The sequence below is a fragment of the Mobula birostris genome, chromosome X, assembly GCF_030028105.1.
Source record: "Mobula birostris isolate sMobBir1 chromosome X, sMobBir1.hap1, whole genome shotgun sequence".
Classification (NCBI taxonomy): Eukaryota; Metazoa; Chordata; class Chondrichthyes; order Myliobatiformes; family Myliobatidae; genus Mobula; species Mobula birostris.
The window spans coordinates 33,755,843-33,778,295 of record NC_092402.1 but is presented as its reverse complement, the minus strand read 5'-3'; the positions used below and the strand labels follow the sequence as shown (position 1 = coordinate 33,778,295).

The 22,453-nt window shown below is 39.7% G+C and overlaps 1 protein-coding gene across 3 annotated transcripts in view; it reads left to right on the top strand.

The window, feature by feature from the left end:
* The window catches only part of ppp1r9ba (protein phosphatase 1, regulatory subunit 9Ba), a 252,030-nt gene that overhangs the window by 218,408 nt on the left and 11,169 nt on the right, over window positions 1-22,453 (top strand). For 2 of the 3 annotated variants that reach the window (XM_072249435.1, XM_072249436.1), the window contains exons 8-11: window positions 2,688-2,741; window positions 5,725-5,954; window positions 10,310-10,406; window positions 15,586-22,315. In XM_072249435.1, the coding sequence (XP_072105536.1) occupies window positions 2,688-2,741; window positions 5,725-5,954; window positions 10,310-10,406; window positions 15,586-15,639 (435 nt within the window). In that variant the 3' untranslated portion in view covers window positions 15,640-22,315. Of the gene's footprint in view, window positions 1-2,687; window positions 2,742-5,724; window positions 5,955-10,309; window positions 10,407-15,585; window positions 22,316-22,453 lie in introns of those variants that run through there. The other variant, XM_072249437.1, reaches the window with a different exon arrangement.

Sequence of the window (22,453 nt, the reverse complement as noted above, 5' to 3'; positions counted from 1 at the left end):
CAAACTGGGGAGGAAGTCCTTTGTCTCCACACCGTGTTGTGCCAGAGTAATACAATTGAGATCAAAAAACCATTGCAATAGTAGATGTTACTGCAGCCTGATAGATCCCAGTCACTGATACTGTATACATAATTGACTGGTGTTAAATTGGCGAATTGTAATAGTTGGCCAAATCCCATGTGGGTGATTGAATTACTGGGTTTGTCATCTAGAGCACTGGACTAGTGATACTACCACTGCAACTGTGCAACTTAACCAAACAGTTTTTGTAAAGAAGACTACAGAAACTATAAACTTACTAATGTCCTGTGGAGAGGACATTTGTCACCTGAACCAGTCTGGCCAATTTGTGACTCCATACTGTTCTATATACTTAATTATTAAATGCCCTCTGAAATGAGCTCCCAAGCCACTCAGTCGTAGTCTAAGGACAATTATGGATGAACAGTAAATGCTGGTCATGACAGTGAGATTCAGATCCTGTGAAATGGATAGAAAAACAGAGTGGGAGCTATTATTACACCTGAATGCATTGAGGTAAATGCAGAGTATGTCTTGTGGGTGGAGTCAGGTTCAGAGGTGACAGCAATTTAGACATTTTGCAGATTACCCTGTTTTTGGCCTCCAATTATATCCATCTGCCTTGCCCAATAGAGTTTCTGTTAATGGTGACTTCCAGAATGTTGATGATGGGAATTTCATCAAAGGACTGCAAAACAAATGGCTGTAGATCAGGAAACAGAGCAGGGGATCCTTTAGACCCTGGAAGGTAGAGATCTTTTATAGCAGAACACAACCTGCTTTTGTTTTCAGCCAATTGTCTGCCAGTGCTGTTGGTGACTACAGATCAGTTAGACACCTATCAGTTCCATCCAAATGAGGGCAAGTAGAATCTTATACTTTCTATGCTTAATTTCCACCCTTCCTAATTACTGGCTTAATTTAAACAGGGATCTAGTGATATAACAAGGATGGTGTAACAGTGCTGAAATTTATATCAAGCTACTGCATTTGCTAACAGGCTAACTGACATTTTGGGATTGTGCACATTGAACTGCACATGTACTGCCTCCAGTGAATGCTGCCAATTTCACTGTTGCATATTTCAGAACAATATTTTTTCATACGTGGCACGCATCACATTCAAGATGGATATGCATGGAGATGAGGAGTTTCTTTAACCAGAGGGTGGTGAATCGATGGAATTCATTGTCACAGGTGGTTGTGAAGGCCAGGTCACTGGCTGCATTTAAGACAGAGTTTGATAGATTCTTGATCAGCTGTGGCATGAAAGGTTATAGTGAGAAGGCAGGAGGATGGGGATGAGAGGGAAATCGATCAGACATGATCAAATGGAGAAGCAGAGTCGATGGGCCAAATGGCCAAATTCTGCTCCTATGTCTTACGGCCTTAAAAGTGGGATCACCTTTTATGACAGTGACATGCATACGATTCAAAATTATCAGCCCATTGTGTCTGCTTGCTCCTCAAAAGGTCTAATCACTTTGCCTCATTCCCCCATGGCTCTGCAAATACTTCCTTGCCACTCATACACTCTACTCTTAACACTATGAGATATTGTGTGACATCCTGAGATTATGAAGTGCACCACATAAATATATGTTCTTTATTTGCTTCTTACCTTCTTAAACTGTTGTGTTCCTTATGTCTTGCAGCAATATTCTTTTACCTGGGCCTGGTGTAAGATCTCTAAATCCTTATTAATTCTGGTATCTGGAACTCACCTAAAAATGTAATGAGTTAACTCCAGAATTAAGATGTGCAGGCATGTCTTGAACATTTGAATTGTGGCCTGGAAGTGAAGAATAATTTAGTATTTAAGTAAAATAGTAAAGTGTATGCATCACCAAGCAAGGAGGTTGAGTACCCTACTCCAGGACACCAGTCCCAATCTCACTTGTCAAGATCAAGACCACACTTGTTTATTTACCAAACCTTTACAAGATCCCCAAATTTTACAAGATCCCAAACTAATAGCTGTTGGGAAAACCCTTGAAGACTCACAGGAAGGCAATCTGAAGCAGTACATCTGATTATGGTACTGAGTGTTGGGGGAATACCAAAGATTCCTGTGGCAACCTCCCATCCTCTCTCATCAATTCCCTACCAGTCACTTGCCTCTTGCTCCATTCTTGTTTCAATACTGGATTTCCCCAATTACCCTCCTTTTCCCTAATTATCCTCAACCTTTGCCAAAGGACCACCATTCCCAGAAATACACTCCTTACTTTGATTACCTACCCCCTCCCAACCACCTTGTTACACTCCCTACCTCCCAAGCTCCTCGGCCAGTCACCTTTCCCTTCAGAACTACTTCTACTGACAAAGTCTCTGGGGAAACTTAGCAGACTTCTGAAGTGCTCTGGCCTACCCAATTTTGCAGGGTTGTTCATACCCTACGGCCAGTTCACTCCAGCGCTCCAGTATTTTCCAGTGTCACCTCTGCCCTCTCCCGGTCTGTGGCAGGAATGGTGAAGTGTTTTGTTCCTCAACAAGAATATTCCCTAAAATTGATTGATAGGAAAAATTGCATTGACATCCATTCTTTATACAGTATTGCCCTTGGCTAACAGGGCAAATCATACTGCTTGGGGGTTAAAAGGTGAATGGAACAGAACATGCAGATCTATAATATCAATGATAATAATATTGTGTTTTATTGCCAGCTCCAGATAAAACACGCTGTAACTGAAGCAGAGATTCAGCAGCTGAAAAGAAAGGTATTAGATTGTTTTTAACCTTTACAGATGAAAAGCTAGCTAGCATGTAAAACTACATTTAGCACTTGATGAATTTTCTCAAGGTGTTTCAGAAGCCTATACAATACTTTAGTATGGTTGATTATGAAAGGTTTTGTTTAAACAGCTGCATTAAGATGTTAGAGTTTTGGATTTGTGGACATTGTCAGCACTGATTTAAGGAGTTGACCATTTTTTGATTGAGTATTGTACTTAAGATGCAATAATTTCATATCCATTCTAAGCAATCACACAGTCCTTTCTGAGTATTATTGGCAGAATCAGAAACCACAATGCTAATTATTCAACAGTTTTAATTAATATATTGAACCAAACATTTCTTTCCTGAAAACCTGTCTTCACTGGTTCTGTGTCATTAATAAGAAAATAGTTTGGAATAGATTAGAAATTTGGTTGTTTAGCTCCTGTTTTTCATCCAAGTCCGACTCAGACTGATCTTCAAAGATGATTTAACCACAGTCACGGCTTCTTAAGTTACTGTGAGAACTGTCAGAAGATGCACCAAGGTAGTTGCCACAATACATGTGTTGATGGAATTGCCTCTTTGAATGTCTTTGAACACAATGGCCTTCATGGGCTACACAAGGACTTGATGCAGGTTCAAGCTGGACTCCTCCATGCTTTGTGAAAGTGCGTGCAAGCTTACTGCAGGTAGCCTATCAACCTGTTTCAGCAGACTGAGTCATGAAGGCTGAAATCTCACCCATTAACCATTGGGAAGTATGATGTGGGACTTTGTCCCTTCAGCAGATGCCAGTCAGATTCTGCACAGGCCTTGTGACTCATGGTCTGAAGAGGCTGTGTACATATATATTTTCTACGATGTGGAAGGCTATTCAGAATCAGAATCAGGTTTGCTATCACCAGCATGTGACGTGAAATTTGTTAACCTAGCAGCAGCAGTTCAATGCAATACTTAATATAGAAGGGGGAAAAAATAAATAAAACAATAATAAATAAATAAGTAAATCACTTACAGTATACATATATTGAATAGATTAAAAAATATGCAGAAAACAGACATACTCTATATTAAAAAAGAATGAGGTAGTGTCCAAGGGTTCAATGTCCATTTAGGAATCGGATAGCAGAGGGGAAGAAGCTGTTCCTGAATCACTGAGTGTGTGCCTTCAGGCTTCTGTACCTCCTACCTGATGGTAACAGTGAGAAAAGGGCATGCCCTGGGTACTGGAGGTCCTTAATAATGGACGCTGCCTTTCTGAGACACCGTTCCCTGAAGATGTTCTGGGTACTTTGTAGGCTTGTGCCCAAGATGGAGCTGACTAGATTTACAACCCTCTACAGTTTCTTTCGGTCCTGTGCAGTTGCTCCCCCATACCAGACCTATGTAGTTCACCTTAGAACATGCTCATTAATCCCATGGCCCCACTTACTTTGCAGTTATGTGATCTCCCTGACATTACCCATCAACTTCCAGTTCACCCGCCACCCTCTACAGGCAAGTCACAGTAGCCCACCACTCTCTTAAGCTTCCTCGCCTCATCCAACCTATAAGTGTGTGCACTATAGAATGTGAAGGACTAACTACCTCTTCCACTTCTGGTTGAGTGCCCACTTTAACTTTTGGTACCTGAATTGAAAGATCCGAGATTCAGCGTTTAGACAATGGAGAATAACACAGGTGATGAAAATAATGACGGTTTATCGGATGTTAGGTCATGTGTCCAGGATGATGCACTGAACTGTGGTATAATACAAGACAGAAGCCAATCATTCTGGCAACCCTGAGATAATATGGGAGTCAAAACAGTCACAGCGAGAAATAAGGTTCACTGACGATCAGCCTTTAAGGAGGATTATACTATATTACCTTGCTTTTTTTCTGTAACAGATTACAAAGACAAATATACCCTATTCTCTTGTGAAGGTAAATCTGTATCTATAATCTGTTAACTTGAATCTATTATCACCATATTTTCAAATAGAACTTCAAAATCCAACCACTCTTTACATAAATAAGATTTTCTTCTTGCCAGCATGAAAAGTGCAGGAGGAACTCAGTGGGTCAGGCAGCATCTATGGACAGAAATAGCAGTCAACGTTTTAGGTCAAGACCTTTTATCGGTCCATATTCCAGCATCCACAGTGTCTCGTGTCTCCATTTTGCTTCTTGCCACTCCTGTTTCTTTGCTAAACCCCTAGATTCTGTAATTGAATAAGCAATTATTCAATTATTCCAAGGATCTCACCTGGTCCCTGAACTCCTCCATCCTGATCAAAAAGGCGCAACAGTGCCTTTATTTCCTGCGCAGCATGAAGAAAGCTCACCTCTGTCCCAGGATACTGACGGACTTTTACTGCTGTACCATTGAGAGCATACTCACCAACTGCATCTCAGTGTGGTATGGCAATTGTCCCGTATCGGACCGCAAAGCACTCCAGCGTGTGGTGAAAACTGCCCAGCGGATTATCGGCACCCAATTGCCCACCATTGAGAACATCTACCATAAACGCTGCCTGGGCAGGGCGAAAAGCATTATCAGGGATGCATCTCACCCTAACCATGGACTTTTTACTCTCCTCCCATCCGGTAGGCGCTACAGGAGCCTCCGCTCCCACACCAGCAGGCTCAGGAAGAGCTTCTTCCCTGAGGCTGTGACCCTGCTGAACCTCACATCACAGCGCTAAGCAGTATTGCATCCGTATTGTACTGTCTCAGTACTTTTATATTTGTGTGCTGTAGCACTTTTTTTTATTCGCAGTTATTTTGTAAATAACACTATTCTTTGCATTTCTGGTCAGATGCTAAACGCATTTCATCGGCTTTGTATCTGTACTCGGCACAATGACAAAGTTGAATCTAATCTAATCTAATTAAACTCTGAGTATGTTTAGTGTATATTAGCTCTATTGTGTATGAAGGTAAAAATGCTTCTGATTAAATAGGGGTTGATTTTCAGCCTGTATTTGTGTCTCCGTACAGCTTCATTCGACGGAACAGGAGAAAATGCGTTGGCGAATGGAAAAAGTCCAGCTGGAGCAAAGTGTTGAGGAAAATAAAGAGCGGATGGAGAAGCTGGAGAGTTACTGGATGGAAGCCCAAACTCTTTGTCAGGCAGTGGATGAGCATTTGAAAGAGACACAGGCCCAGTACCAGGCCTTGGAGAGGAAGTACAGCAAAGCAAAACGCCTGATTAAAGAATACCAGCAAAAGTAAGAAGTGCACTTTTCAGTATCAGGGAAATTTTCATCCCAGAAATGTTTTCACCCAGAGGATGTGGACTGCACTGCCTGAGGCATTGTTGAAGGCAGATACTCTCGTGACTATATGAGCACTTGAGTTGTAGGCTATGGTAAATGGGATTAGTATACATAGATACTTCATGGTCAGCAGAGATATGTGGGCCAGAGGACCTGTTCTGTGCTGTATGACTAGATGAGAAATAGGAGATAATATAAACCTACAATATTAATAGGAAAGCCATCAATTTTAATAACATTTGGAGCTGATTCATTTAAAACTGTGGACATCATTCAATTTCTTGTTGATGTTTTGAAATGGCTAAAAATATATTACTTAGTATTAACTTCCTTTCATTATCATATGCTAAATACATTTATCCCACATGCTGTACAATTCAAAAAAATGAAGAATCTGAGCAAATTTTAAAAATGATCTTAACAGTGTTGTAGTTGCGCAGTGACATGCACGAGCGTGGTTAGTTTTGGGTGTAGATGAAGTATATGTTGCAGTGGTGCTGGTAAGTTTGCATACCCTGTAGAATTTTCTCTATTTCTGCATAAATATGACCTAAAAATCTTGGGGCTCTGGAGATGGGTGGATTGAGGATCGGTGTCATGACAGGAGATCCTGTGTGTCATCGGGGGAGTCAAAATATTTGCAGCTGTGTGCCCAGAGGCTCGTGATCTTTTGGCACAGAGTTCGAGAGAAAGTGACGTGGCGGATTTTTAACATTGTAAGCCACCAAGTTTATGTCTCCCTGCTCGCTGTGCAAAGCAGCCCCAAACCATGATGCTCTTCCCACCATGCTTCACAGTTAGGATGAGGCTTTGGTGTTGGTCTGCAGTGCCATTTTTCCTGCAAACATAGCAATGTGCATTTCTGCCAGAAAGTTCAACTTTTGTCTCACCTGTCCACAGAACATTGTCCCAGAAGCGTTGTAGAACATCCAGGTGGTCTTTTGCAAACTTGAGACGTGCAGCAATGTCTATTTGGAGAGTAGTGGATTCCTCCGTGGTGTCCTTCCATGAACACCATTCTAGTTCACTGGTTTTCTTATAGTGGACACATGAACAGAAACTTTAGCAGACTCTAGCGATTTCTTCAGCTCTTTTGCTATTACCCTTAGGTTCTTTTTCACCTCCTTCAGCACTGCACGTTGTGTTCCTGATGTGATTTTTGCAGGATACCCACTTCTAGGGGGAGTAGCATCAGTACTGGGTTTCCTCCATTTGTAGACATTTTCTCTTACTGTGGACTGATGAACACTCAGGTCTTTAGAAATGCTTTTGTAGCCTTTTCCAGCTTCATACATCTCTACAATACTTCATCTCAGGTCCTCTGAAAGTTGTTTTGATTGAGGCATGGTGCACATAAACAGATCTTTCTTGAGAAGGGCAGGCTCTGTCAGTAACCTGACTTTGTGTGTCATTTTTTAATGAGGCAGGGCACCTCTACACCCCACACCTCCAATCCCATCTCATTCATTGGAACACCTGACTCCAAATAGCTTTTGTAGGAAGGCATTACCCCAAAGGTTTACATACTTTTTCCAGCAAATACATGTAATATTGGATCATTTTTCTCAATAATTAAGTGAACAAGTATAATCTTTTTGTTATTTAATTGTGTTCTCTTTATCTAGATTTAAGACTTGTGTGAAGATCTGATCACATTTTAGTTCATATTTATGCAGAAATAGAGAAAATTCACAAACTTCCTAGCACCACTGTACATGTTTTTATTCATTTTCCCTTTCCATTATTTTAGCAATGCCATTAACCAGTGAAATAATTAAAGTAAGTAATTCCGATCAATTGTATTGTGTTAATCATTTAAAGGTGCAAAGAATAAATCTTAGATTATTATTTTCTGCATCTTTGACAAATAGGATTGAATTATCACTTTATCCTCCAATCTACTGGTGAATACATTCATCAGCCAACTGTAATCTTTAATTTTCTATGAGTAAGAATGATATGTTAATAGATGGTGAGGCAGGGAAGAATTTCTCTTTGCCCCATATATAATCAGCTCTATTTTGAGTTGCTGCAGTACTATACAGAGAAAAAAATCTTACCTTACACAAAGCAAGTGAGGTAAGTAAAATCAAATGAAGAGTAGCAATCTAAAGGTTGAAGGAGAAGATTAACCTTTACATGAAGCTGAAAAATTGAACTTTTATGATCCAATGTTCAAGGCCGCCACATGTATACAAGTTGAAACAATTGTGTTGCTTTTGTTGATCACTACCAACAACCAACCAGAGTTTTAATGTTTTGTTTATTTACAATTGCAAATGTAAGTCATCATTATATAAAATGTGAACAAATTATGATGCCTTCATTGCCAAGTTTAGTTTGGTCCTGCTGTCGTAGGTGTGACATGTTTCTGACATTCCTCAAAACATTGATAGCAAATCGGCAATTCCTCTGAACTGAGCATGATTCATTTCCATCATTGCAACTAGGATTTTTGAGAAGTCCAAACAACCAGCCTCTCCTCGAGGAGAAACATATTTGTATCAGCTTCCCCTGATTCCATGAGAAAGTTGGTAGATACACTCTGTTGTGGACAGAATCCCATTGCCTCACTGGAGAAAAGTGTTTCCACGGTTTGAGATAAATTTTGGTGATTTACTAAAAAAATACATAATTTTTTATAGTTGTTGAATGGATTTCTCCCAACCCAATATTAGATTTATCACACCGTGTTTACTGATAGACTTGGTTTTAGGGTTGTCTTCTCTAAGCAATTTAGTTCTATATTGTGGGTTGCCTCAAATATTTGAACATTATACCAATTTCCTACAGGCGACAGGTAAAACTGCTGGTGCTCAGCTCCTGGGTCTGGTATTATCTTAGGAACAACATACAGTCCTTCAGGCGTTCTTTAAACTAATTTCCCAATCTTATTTAGATTAGACTGAACTGTCCCCTTGTCTCTTCGGTCACTGCTTAAGTCAGTAGCAGTATAAGTTGACTGTGCATATGCTTGCAACATTTAGACTTTTACGGCTCCTACAAAGAAAAATTTAGACAGTCTTTGTGGCTGGTGATCTTCTGTGGTCCATCACTCAAAGACGAGAGAGTAGTTATGGAATCAAAAGGGTGAATTTTATTATACAGGTGGTTGAAGTCTGGAATGCCCTGCCTCAACAGGTGGAGGAGGCAGATACTCCTCACTACATTTAGGAAGAATCTAGACAAGTAATTGAGTTGCCAAGGCATAGAAAGTTATAGACATAAATGTGGGTAAGTGGGATTAATGTAGATAGATACAATGGGCAAATGGACTTGCTGAGCCGAATCGCCTGTTTCAGTATTGTACAAATCTATGGCTCTATTAAGCAGTAAAGTGGATAGTTAAATGTGTTCTACATCTTCAAGAAAGGAGCCCAGCTGCATTTTGTCACATCCCCTGCCTACTTATTTCCATAATATCTTTCAATCTGCTTCTGATGTTATTGTGATCAAAATTAATTCTGTTCCCCATCCCTCCCCTTGCTCTGCTTCACTTATCTTCTGATTCTAGGTGAAACTAAGCATTTCAAGCATTGATTCCTAAAATGCCATCTTTACTCCTTCCCATATTGTTAGACACGAGGTCTGGTTCAAATGTGATCATGACTAGCTACATTAGCAAGATGCTGTTACATTGAAACAGGGTAATCGCATTACAACATGACTGTTCTTCAAACATAAATAATTCACTGTACTCAGGAGATGTGAAGGGTTTTGTAGATTTCTCTTGTTTTTCTTCCTTTTCTAAAAATTGTTGACAAAGTACAAATGAACAAAATTTAAATCTCAAGCATCATTTGTAACATTCAACTGTATCGTTTCAGACTATTGTATTATTAAAAACTTGCCAGTCTCTGATCTGTATATGTGGGTGCAATTTGCTTCTGAGCATTTTCTGAACAGACGGTTACATTGTGCTTACAGAAAATTATTCAGCTCAGGCAATTACATGAACTTGTACAATGGTGCATATTTATCATGTTACTCCTGTTGGACATTAAATGGATCATGGTATTAAAGGTGCTAGGATCAGACTTTCAGTTTGTAAGGTTACTTGTGAACATTTCATATGCTCCTAGTATGTCCCTGTGTGCACTACATTTATATGGATAGTGGTAGTCTTATTCTTAATACTTAAGTCGTATTTACAGAAAGAGGAATACAATATAAGCATATTAAATTTCCATATATCTGCTTTGCCAATCAGAGATATTACTCATGGCATAACTGAATGAAGCTTGTCCTTTGTCGAGGAGTTTAACATTTGTAAGTTATAATTTTCTTTTTATGGCTTTTATTTTTAGGGAAATAGAGTTTCTGAAAAAGGAAACAGCTCAAAGAAGAACATTGGAAGAAACAGAAAATTCACATAAAGAAGAGATTGAGAAGCTTCAGAACAAGGTATGGCTGCAGACTGATGCTAGTAGAATATTTACCAGTGAAATATGTAATGTCTATATTGAATTGTCATTATAAATTGCCTTTAATGTCTTAATATTCCTTAATATTTTATATTTTACATTACATTGTTATGACATTCTGAAAGTTTAAAATATATTAAAGATATAAGAAAGACAAGTAGGTCCTACAGCCAATGGTGCCTGTTCCATCATTCAGTATCAGGACTCAACATCTGCATCAATTTCACATTATCACAATATCCTCTCATTTTCCTAAATGGTGCCCTAAGATCTATTAATGTCAGTCTTGAATATACTTCTCAGATGAACCTCCAAAACTCTCTGGAGAAGCAAGTTCCAGAGTTCTTCCCATGTTATCCTCATCTCAGTACAAAATAAGGACTCGTTCATCTGTGAGCTGCCAGGGTAGACACCTCTTGGTCTTTAGAATTTTAACTCCTCAAGGAACAGTACATGTTTGAGGGAGATCGTCTCACTTGTATTCCTCCAATCTCCATAGAATATTGGTCAATTCTACACAGTCTCAATGTAGCCCAGCCTTCTCATTCAGAAGGGCTTGCCATTTAGGTTTGAAGTGTCTAATGCCACATTAGCTATGCATGTTCAGTTTGATATTTTATTCTATGTAGAGCATTACAGAACTTGAGCACTTAAAATCCGTTTTGTAACTGATCTTTGAGGAGAAGCTCACAATTTATTCTTTAAATGGAATGTTTGTTTTTTGGAAAAGCTATTATCTGGAGGATATTCTTATCTCTGATAGGCAGTTCCAGCTTTGAAACTTACATATTCCATTTGTCTTTGCTCTACTTTGATAGAATCATCTACATACAGAAAATTTGCCTTATCATCCATATAATATAATATATTTGTAAAGTGCACCTTTCATTATAATGCTGCAAACACACCTTTGACAGTGCACTGCCGTGTGTTAGCACTCTAGATTTGGAAACACCTGTTTTTCTTTGAACTCACTATTGCCAGGACAAGCAAGGATTGTTGTAACCCTACAACATCCTTTAGGGGAGCAGCTGATTACTCACTGAAGGTGTCTAAGGACCAGATGTGTACCACCTTACTATTTTTAACTGGAACAGGGTAGTTATTTCATGTCTCCTGCCAAATATTTGTATACCAATCCATATTACTTAAACAGAAAGTTGGGCAACTATGGCACTGCCATTTCTGGGGGCAATTGGCTGCCTTATTTCCTTCATTTAGACTAAACTTCAAAAGTGCTCCATTGGCTGTAATTCACTGTGTGGGATGCTCTAGTGCAACATTTTGTTTTGAGCGAGGAGGAGGAGGAGAAAGAGAGAAAGGGAATACATCACGAGCCCACGTTCACAGGAAACTCTCCATTTTGGAACATAGTAAAGAACGTTAATAAGGATATCTGTGCAATAATATAACTATACCTCAATGAAATATGCCATGTGCCAGATGGCCTTGGAGCAGGGAAAGAATTGCATTGCTGGTAGTCACTGTGTCTGGTGGCAGTGAACTTGATTGTCTTCTTTCAGTCATGTTAAACAGCACAAAATTTACCATTTGTTTTTCTGTAAGGAAGATCTCTGAGGTTCTGTTGTATTGACAGAGGACTAGACTGATTGCTAGACATTTATAGGTAAGGAACAGACTCCCCAATGACATAGAATGCCATTGATAATGACCGCGTTGACTACTTTGCCAGCTTTGCCCTGTGCAAGAGATTAAATAAATCTAACTCCATCCATTTCCAACCATTGACAGCTGGCAACCCTGACATCACCATGGTGCACTTGTTATGTGCCAGTATGCTCTGTTATGTACATTTCAACCTCCACAACAAACCAAAGGGTATCCAGAAAAACCACCTTTTTAAGCAGTGCAGGCTAGCTTTAACTCGTACTAGCGCATTATTGGAGTTCTCCCACTGAGATAGTGAGCCAGAGAACAGCATATTTAGTGGTATTTAGATACTGAATTCTTCAGGTGATCAAATGTGCACAGTGAGTGTATTGCCTGTATTGCAGGCAGTGGACAAAATAATTGCCAATGGTGATGTCTGTGAGAACCACGTGGCTGTACCCCCGACCCGTCCAGTGAATTCCAGGGGTAGCAATCACCTACTGCCTGTAGTATTGTTTACCCTGGACATCCTGCAATTACACTGCAAGATAAAGAGATATGATCAGATCTCTATACCATAAGCAATGCACAGTGTATATTAGAGGATGTGGGATTTGTTGAAACCAAAAGATATGCAAAGAAAATACTCGTGTGCAATTGTTCATTGAATCGTGCCAACAAAGATATTCAGATATACAGCTGGAGTTCTATTTAAAATTAAAACAGATCTGTAGATCTTCCTAGAGATGCTGCCTGACCTGCTGAGTATTCCGAGGATTTTCTGTTTTTATTTCAGATTTCCAGCTTTTTTTTACGAATTTCATTTATTGTGGAATTCCATTTGGTTTCTCTCAGCTGTCTTTCCTCTCTGGGAACACAGTGGTTTGTAGTGTTGTTGGAGTTTGGGCTAAAGTCACAATCAAGAGAATTCTCACGAGATAAAAACAGACTTCCATTGTATTCTCCTGTTTCTGCAAAGTGGAAGAGTCCACTATGAGCGCACTGAATATGTTTTCATTAAATGCCCTATGTCCTTGTTTCCAACAGACAGATATCTTTTGTTGTTGAGAATACCAGTCTTGTCTCATTTCCTGCAAATTTATTTATATTTCATTAATTTCTGTCCCTGTTTTGCTTCCACAAGAAGTCATGTGCTCATCATATTTGCATTACAATACCCCAAAACCTACCTGACATTCACCCTGGATAGTTGCTTTCCCAAACAGTTGGTCTTATTTGACTGTTCATTTCCTGGCACATAAATGGAATTGTATTACTCAGAGGAGTGGGTAATTAACTATTGGGCTGAATTGTGCAAATGTTCTCGCAAATAAGTTATGTCTTTCAGCATCAATCCTTCAGTAATTTGACCACTTGATTACCATCTAATTGTCTGAAGGCTAAATAGTTGTGACCTATAGACATTGATTTATTTATTCCATTTGTGTAAGTAGAATGGAAGTGGGAACATTGACAACCAGTTGTACTCAGCCTCTAACAATTGGTTCTTCTTGGAGGTGAAAGCAACGAGCAGGCAGTACTCTGGCAAGTGCTTAACACCAAGGGATTTCTGCTGTTTACATGGTCGATCATCAAGAGAGATGAAAGTGAAGAGTTAATCTTGCCTTACCCACATCAATATACATTTATATAATCCAAGACCTACTTTTTGTGATACTGTCCTTTCCAGTCCATTACATAGCCTTACACACCGTAAAAGGCCATTCAAACCATCACATCACAATGACCAATGGGCATCCATCCGTATCAATTCCATCTTCTAGCATTTGTCCCATCGCTTCTATGTCTCAGTGATCCATGTTTGACTTCATAATAGAAATCACACTAATTGAAGTAACATTGCCATGTTATTGTTGTTTGGCCTTATTGAAGTTGAAATCATTGCATTTCTGATTTTATTTTGTGCCATAGAAAGTTAAGTAGTTTACTGAAATTCAGCCATATCTCAGTCAGAAATCAATGTGTTGGAAGTTATTGTAGTTTGGTCTGGCATTTGGGTTAAACCAAATCTATTCTTTACTGTTCGTTTCTTGTAATATATACTTATTATTGCGTTATGATAAAGAAAAGGCTACTTGGGTCATCAAGGTAATGCTGGCTCTCAAAGCAACCCCATCAGTCCTATTTCTCCACATTTCCCTGTAACATTATTTCGTACAGACCCTGGGCATGATGAGCCATCAGGCACGTGGTATTTCAGCCATGTGGTAGAGGCAGCATAAAATTGGCAGGTGAGACTGGGCCAGAATGTTAAAGAATGGATTACAATCATGAGATATCTTGCACATAGAATTCAAGATATAGCTTTTACTGGGGTGCTAATTAAATGATTAAATCATTAAGTGATTTCACAGCAGAGATAGAACCTTATTTCCTCTTACAGGCACATACATAACAAGAGATGTTACCTTAAAGTTAGAGCTAGACTGTTCAGAACTGAAAGATTTCTTCATAGAAAGGGTGGTGGAAATCTGGTTGGATTTTTGAGAAATATGGAAACATGATAGTTGTGATTCACATCAGCATGCAAAAATTGAAGGGCAGGGGAAGTTTGAGGAGAAAGATGGATTATGTTGCTTTGATTTTGATTGGTGCTCACAAAAGCACATCAAGCAAATGCAACATGGCAGACCACCTATGTATTCATCCTAACGTTCAGAAATTGAATAGTGAAAGAGGCTAACACATTGTGTGCTACTGGGGGGTCTTCCTTAGAAAATCAGGGCTCAGGGGTTTGAAAGAAAGAAAAGAACTAGGGTGGTGAGAGAATGATTGGATTGAACTAATAAACTGGGAGCTTGAGACAAAGCTGGGCTGTTGGATCTTGATAGCTATTGAGAGGGGTGGCAACCATCAATTGGGATTGTGTTTGGCTGAAGCAGTGGACAGTGATCATCAGTTGGGATGTTTGTTGCTGCTTTGAAGAGACTTCAGGGGGTAGAAAGAGAATTAGTTAAGTAAATTATTGAAAGAGGACTTATGTGCATTAGATCTAATCGCTTTTAAGATTCAAAGGTGTGGACATCACAGGCAAATTGAAAACATGCTTCAGCAGGTCGCACTGATAATCACAGAAGAGGCCTCCAGGCATGTGTAGCACAGAGCCCACTTCATGTGCCTGGAAGATTCTGTTGATATTGGATCAGGCACATAGAGGATGCGGGAACAATATATTGTGGATTTGCAATCCACTTGGTAAGTGCTGGATTTCCATTAGCCTTTTTACTTTCTTTTAAATAGAACTGCATGGGCAAAATTATTTCATGGCACTAATGTTCCTATTTCTGTCAATGAGCAGAAAGTCTGTTGTCCTATAGGTGTGCTAATGAACTATTAGAAGATGGCGGAAGCAAATCATTTCCAAGCCAAGGAGGTCAGTCTTTAGGATCTAGAAAAAAAGATTAAGGTCAGGGTCTGCTCTGAAGGAAGGTGGTCTTCCTTGGGGCATTTTAAATTGTGCTAGGATTTATCTCCTTCTTGTACTTTCTGTTAACATGCATATCGTCCAATTCTTATTCTTTATGCAGGTAACAGAACTGGAGACAAGCATAGAGTCACTGAAGAACTCCAATGCAATTTAGATGAGAAGATAGCATTACATCACTTGCATTCAAAATAAACGTTTATGCAAGAGCAACCGGTCTTAAAAAATGATATTTTCTTGTTTGTTTTCTTCTGAAAAATTTGTACCAGTTGCACTCAGTGCAAGAGGTTGTGCTTAAGGGAATTTTTGCATTATTGTCTTACATGTATACAGTTTGCCAAGTCACTTTCCAAACATATGGCCAAATTGAATTTGTCCAGTGAATATGAATGGGTTGCAATGAACTGGTCTGCACTAGATTGGACTTGGTACTCAAGCCACAGAACTAGTAATTTCCCATTCGGCTTATTTAGTTTTAATACTATCAAAAGGCTCGAACAAATGAATGTTCACTGGAGGCATTCTCATTGCAGAAGTAAATTGCAAGTTTTCTGTGGGTCACAAGTCCTTGGTGACCTATTGCTTAAGAATACCAAGAGGTCTAGCCTGCCATTACGGCATGTGCAAGAAGGCACATCTTCTAATGACTGAGATCAAAGGCAGTATGTTTTTCTCTTGTTATTTGTGTGATTTCTTTTCACAGATCGATGTAAACAATTGTTCTTTTATCTATTCATTTTATTTCATTCTGTGATTAAGAGCATTTTAGCACCATGCTACCAATGCTGATGTCCTTTTATATCTGAGTAGTGTGAAGGTACCAGTACCTGTCTTAATAAAGATTGTCTTTAGACGTGTAATTTAAAGAAAATATAAACCAAATTTCATTAATTTGTTACTGAACAGGTGAATATGAAGTGGAATTAAACAAAATGTATAGAAACATTGGAAAGGAAAGTTGAATAATGATAATTGTAATGGACTAATGGAGTAGATGGTTACAAAGTTAATGATACTAAAAATGTTGCATTTTGCAGTTTTTTCTATTGTAACTGCTCTGATCTACCAGGCTTTATTATTCATTCCTATTATTATTCATTGTGCCATACTTGGTAGATCTTCCCACTTATTGTCATTACATGTACAGAAAAAGGTGGGTGTTTGTGTAGATGTTTGACTGAAGCCTATGTAATATGTAGTATAAAATTTAAGAACAAGAGTGCACTGTAAAAAAGAAAAAATACATGGTCAGATCAGTTTCTGGAGCTGTGTATTACAGATGTTAGTGTCTGATGTGTTTGAATGAGCTCTCCACAGGATGGAGGATGCTAGTGCAAGGAATATACTTAATAAACCATTCCAGCACAGAATCTATTTAAGAATGAGATTTACCTCGTGCTACCCTTTTATCACCACAAGTTTATGCCCAAGAGTAAACTAGCTCTTCAGTTTTGCATTTCATTTTAAATGAGGTTGAGGTATCTCGTTGATCTAGACAAAAACTGAGTTATATCATATAAGGGAGAGGTGTGCTTCTCCCATTAGAGACCATAATAATACTCAGGTGTGTGAAAGACTTCACCCTTTTTTCCCCACTTGTTACCATTGCCATGGAAAATGAAGGGGACAAATTACAATGAATCTAACACTGGAGTATGTTTGACATGGTGTAAAGGTGCTTGCTATTGTTTAAATAGGAGGATGTGGCATTTACATAGCTGCCTTTCCAATCTGTAACGTAGGCAGATGGGAACCATTCCATCCATTACCTGACAAAGTTCCACCCAATGCCAGAACCAGCACTGTACTAGAGTTTTAGCTTGTTTTATATACAGCTTTGTAGACAGTAGATGTAGTTGACATATAGGCACTATCAACAAGCTGGTAATCCATTGCCCAGAAAAGCAATGCATATGGAGATTCCATATTAATTAGTATTATAATTTGGTTCAATGGGCACAACAAATGCTCAGCAATTTATCTTCCACTTTGTTATGTGTTGCATTAAACTATTATTTTAGTGGTACAATGTGTCATCATCATAAACAACAGTAGGAAGTAACTTGATGTAACAAATTGTTTTACAGAGAACCATATGAATAAAAAAGTGAAATAATATCTGTATAAAACATTTGATACTGTGAGTAACTTCTTTCAATCTCTGAAGTAGAAGTGTTACTTTCTAACCAGATAACCATACAGTTAGCATTAATGCTGTAGGGGCTGAAATTCCAACAGTGCTTTTCATCAATGGGTCACACTAGTTGCCGCTTGCAGTCCTGGGCCATTCAATGCACCTTGATCCAGTGGCCTGGAGAAAATTTGCTGGACATCTGCATATTTGGGCCTTTCAACATATCCTGGCTGATGTGCTCATCTCATTTGAAGTGAACACTGAAAGAATCCACCTTGTTTTGTTCCAGCTGGTTATGCAGTCCATGTCACCTGGCCTTAGTGCCCAATGGCTTAACCCCACTCTGTACTCCTAGCCAAGATACACCCACCATTCCCTATTACAAGATGGTCTGTGCAGTGCAGCCCTTAAATGGTTGCTGATACCCTGATGTCCAGCCCTGCCACTCACAGAAACCAATTCAGAGTCCCATCATGTTACGTAGAAACATAGAAAACCTACAGCACAATACAGGCCCTTTGGCCCACAAATCTGTGCCAAACATGTCCATACCTTAGAAATTACCTAGGGTTACCATAGCCCTCTACTTTTCTAAGCTCCATGTACCTATCCAGGAGTCTCTTAAAAGACCCTATTGTATCCACCTCTACCACTGTCAGCGGCAGCCCATTCCACACACTCATCACTCTCTGCGTAAAAAAAAATTTACCCCTGATATCTCCTCTGTACCTACTTCCAAGCACCTTAAAACTGTGCCCTCTTGTGCTGGCCATTTCAGCCCTGGGGAAAAAGCCTCTGACTATCCACGCGATCAATGCCTCTCATCATCTTATTTATCTCTATCAGGTCACCTCTCATCCTCCGTCGTTCTAAGGAGAAAAGGCCAAGTTCGCTCATTATATTCTCATAAGGCATGCTCCCCAATCCAGGCAACATCCTTGTAAGTCTCCTCTGCACCCTTCCTATGGTTTCCTTGTCCTTCCTGCAGTGAGGTGACCAGAACTAAGCACAGTACTCCAAGTGGGGTCTGACCAGTGTCCTATATAGCTGCATCATATGCCTTCTTGACCACAGAGTCAACCTGTGCAGCAGCTTTGAGTGTCCTATGGACTCAGACCCCAAGATCCCTCTGATCCTCCATACTGCCAAGAGTCTTACCATTAATACTATATTCTGCCATCATGTTTGACCTACCAAAATGAACCACCTTATACTTATCTGGGTTGAACTCCATCTGCCACTTCTCAGCCCAGTTTTGCATCTTATCTCTGACAGCCCTCCACACTATCCACAGCACCCCCAACCTTTGCGTCATCAGCAAATTTACTAACCCCCCCCTCCACTTCCTCATCCAGGTCATTTATAAAAATCACGAAGAGAAGGGGTCCCAAAACAGATCCCTGAGGCACACCACTGGTCACCGACCTCCATGCAGAATATGACCTGTCTACAACCGCTCTTTGCCTTCTGTGGGCAAGCCAGTTCTGGATCCACAAAGCAATGTCCCCTTGGATCCCATGCCTCCTTACTTTCTCAATAAGCCTTGCATGGGGTACCTTATCAAATGCCTTGCTGAAATCCATATACACTACATCTACTGCTCTACCTTCATCAATGTGTTTAGTCACATCCTCAAAAAATTCAATCAGGCTCGTAAGCATAACCTGCCTTTGACAAAGCCATGCTGACTGTTCCTAATCATATTATGCCCCTCCAAATATTCATAAATCCTGCCTCTCAGGATCTTCTCTATCAATTTACCAACCACTGAAGTAAGACTCACTGGTCTGTAATTTCCTGGGCTATCTCGACTCACTTTCTTGAATAAGGGAAAAACATCCACAACCCTCCAATCCTCCGGAACCTCTTCCATCCCCATTGATGATGCAAAGATCATCGCCAGAGGCTCAGCAATTTCCTCCCTCGCCTCCCACAGTAGCCTGGGGTACATCTCATCCGGTCCCAGTGACTTATCCAACTTGATGCTTTCCAAAAGCTCTAGCACATCCTCTTCCTTAATATCTACATGCTCAAGCTTTTCAGTCTGCTGTAAGTCATCCCTACAATCGCCAAGATTGTAGTGAATATGGAAGCAAAGTATTTATTAAATACCTCTGCTATCTCCTCCGGTTCCATACACACTTTTCCACTGTTACACTTGATTGGTCCTGTTCTCTGACGTCTTATCCTCTTGCTCTTCATATACTGGTAGAAAGCCTTGGGGTTCTCCTTTATCCTGTCTGCCAAGGCCTTCTCATGGCCCCTTCTGGCTCTCCTAATTTCTTTTTTAAGCTTCCTGCTAGCCTTCTAATCTTCTAGATCTCTCACATTACCTAGTTTTTTGAACCTTTCGAAAGCTCTTCTTGTCTTTTTGACTAGATTTACAACAGCCTTTGTACACCATGGTTCCTGTACCCTACCACCCTTTCTCTGTCTCATTGGAATGTACCTATGCAGAACTCCATGCAAATATCCCCTGAACATTTGCCACATTTCTTCCGTACGTTTCTCTGAGAACATCTGTTTCCACTATGCTTCCAAGTTCCTGCCTGATTGCCTCCTATTTGTCCTTACTCCAAATAAATGCTTTCCTAACTTGTTCCTATCCCTCTCCAAAGCTATAATAAAGAAGATAGAATTGCGATCACTATCTCCAAAATGCTCTCCCACTGAGAGATCTAACACCTGACCAGGTTCATTTCCCAATACCAGATCAAGTACAGTCTCTCCTCTTGCAGGCTTATCTACATATTGTGTCAAGAAACCTTCCTGAACACACCTAACAAACTCGACCCCATCTAAACCGCTTGCTCTAGGGATGTGCCAATCGATATTTGGGAAATTAAAATTTCCCGCCACCACAACCCTGTTGTTATTACACCTTTCCAGAATCTGTCTCCCTATCTACTCCTCGATGATGCTGTTACTATTGGGTGGTCTATAAAAAACACCCAGTAGAGTTATTGACCCCTTCCTGTTCCTAACTTCCACCCACAGAGACTCTGTAGACAACACCTCCATGACTTTCTTCTTTTCTGTGGCCGTGACACTATCTCTGATCAACAGTGCCATGTCCCCACCTCTTTTGCCTCCCTCCCTGTCTTCTCTGAAACATCTAAAGCCCGGCACTCGAAGTAACCATTCCTGCCCCTGAGCCATCCAAGTCTCTGTAATGGCCACAACATCATAGCTCCAAACACTGATCCACGCTCGAAACTTGTCCGCTTTGTTCACAATACTCATTGTGTTAAAATAGACACATCTCAAAGATCTAATTTAATCCAACAAGACCAGGTGAATCTTGGTCCCATCGATCCCACAAGACCAACTGAAATGTTTGGTTGGAAAGGCAACTCTTGCTATAGGGCACTGGATAAGACATTGAAGGTCCACTGTCAAGTGACATCTCTTTGGAATGTTGTTCCATTGAATGACTGAATATTCCTAACTGCTAGCTGAACCACTGCAGGAGCAATGCTACAGTCTATGAATAATCCCCAGCAAAGCCAGCAATCTGAGTTCTACCATAACCTTCTCAATCCTTCTGGAGAAAGAAGGCAGCTTGCTTGTGGGCAGCAGCATGGGAAACATGAGGATAATACATTTATTTTGGAATTCATCCCTGACTGGTGCTATATGTCACAGTACATTGTAACTTGCCTCTGAAATTCATTCAACTGGCATCAACTCAATAGAACTTAATTTCCAAGGCAAGGTGCAATGCATTGACACAATCAAATGGTACATTTAGCAGGACCAAACAGGGTAAGAATTTCAAGGCTTTAGTTAAAAAACAAAATATTTTAAAAGCTGCTACTTACAAAATGTGATTATTTTTCCATCTGTGGTATTCTAGAAGGGCTTGCAATCTGTGTTGTACTGACACGCTACCCCTTCAACTCAGGAACTTGGTTTTGGAACCTAGTCTGACAAAATGAAACTCCCCTTCCTTGTCTCCAAGTGTCTGAAGGGAAATGACCTTTGGCCTTCTGAATCCATTTCATAAGAAGCAAGAGCCAACAGTAATTATCATTAAATTGGAAATCACAGTGTGAGATTAATCATAGAGGAGAGAGGAAGGGTAGAAATTAGAGCAGGGTTAAGAGTCAAAGCAGTAAGTATATAAAGGAAACATCTTGTTCATCTCCTATGAACACTTAATTTACCTTGCAAACAATTCACATCCCTAACACCAACATCCCTCACATTGATGAATTTAGAAATGGCTGTTATCTTCCTTGGATATTATAGTGGACATTTAGCAGACTAACAACTGAACTGTTGAGTTGAAACAGCAGGTTACACATCAAACTCAGTTCTTGCTTTGACCTGCCAGATACTCCTTCAGTTGTGGGGAGAGATAGAAAACACTGAGCCATATTGGATTTTTGATAAATACTTTTATTGTTGCAGATTGTTACAGTTTAGAGGTTTCATAGCCAACTGGTTTGCATAATCCTCGTGCCCACTGTCTGAAATTGTATTGCAATTGGTTAATTTCACTTGCGTGTATGTGCTAATTGTATTTGGTGAAATGTATACAACTTCAGAAAAAGTTAAATTGTTTCTTTTATGGTTCTCAACCATGTTAGCTGAATGTTCATTAAATTTCCTGTTATAAGGTATAACCTAGCTTATATGAAGTTATTAATCTTATGATACTTTTTAAATTGATTAAACTTGTTCAATTGAAGTTCAAGTTCAATTATCATTCAATCATACATGAGAACTCATGAACACCGAATGAAACAGTGTTACTCCAGGGCCAAGGTGCAAAACACAGTACATAGTACTAATAGTCATACATAGCATAAGGCATATATCACAGATGTAAGAT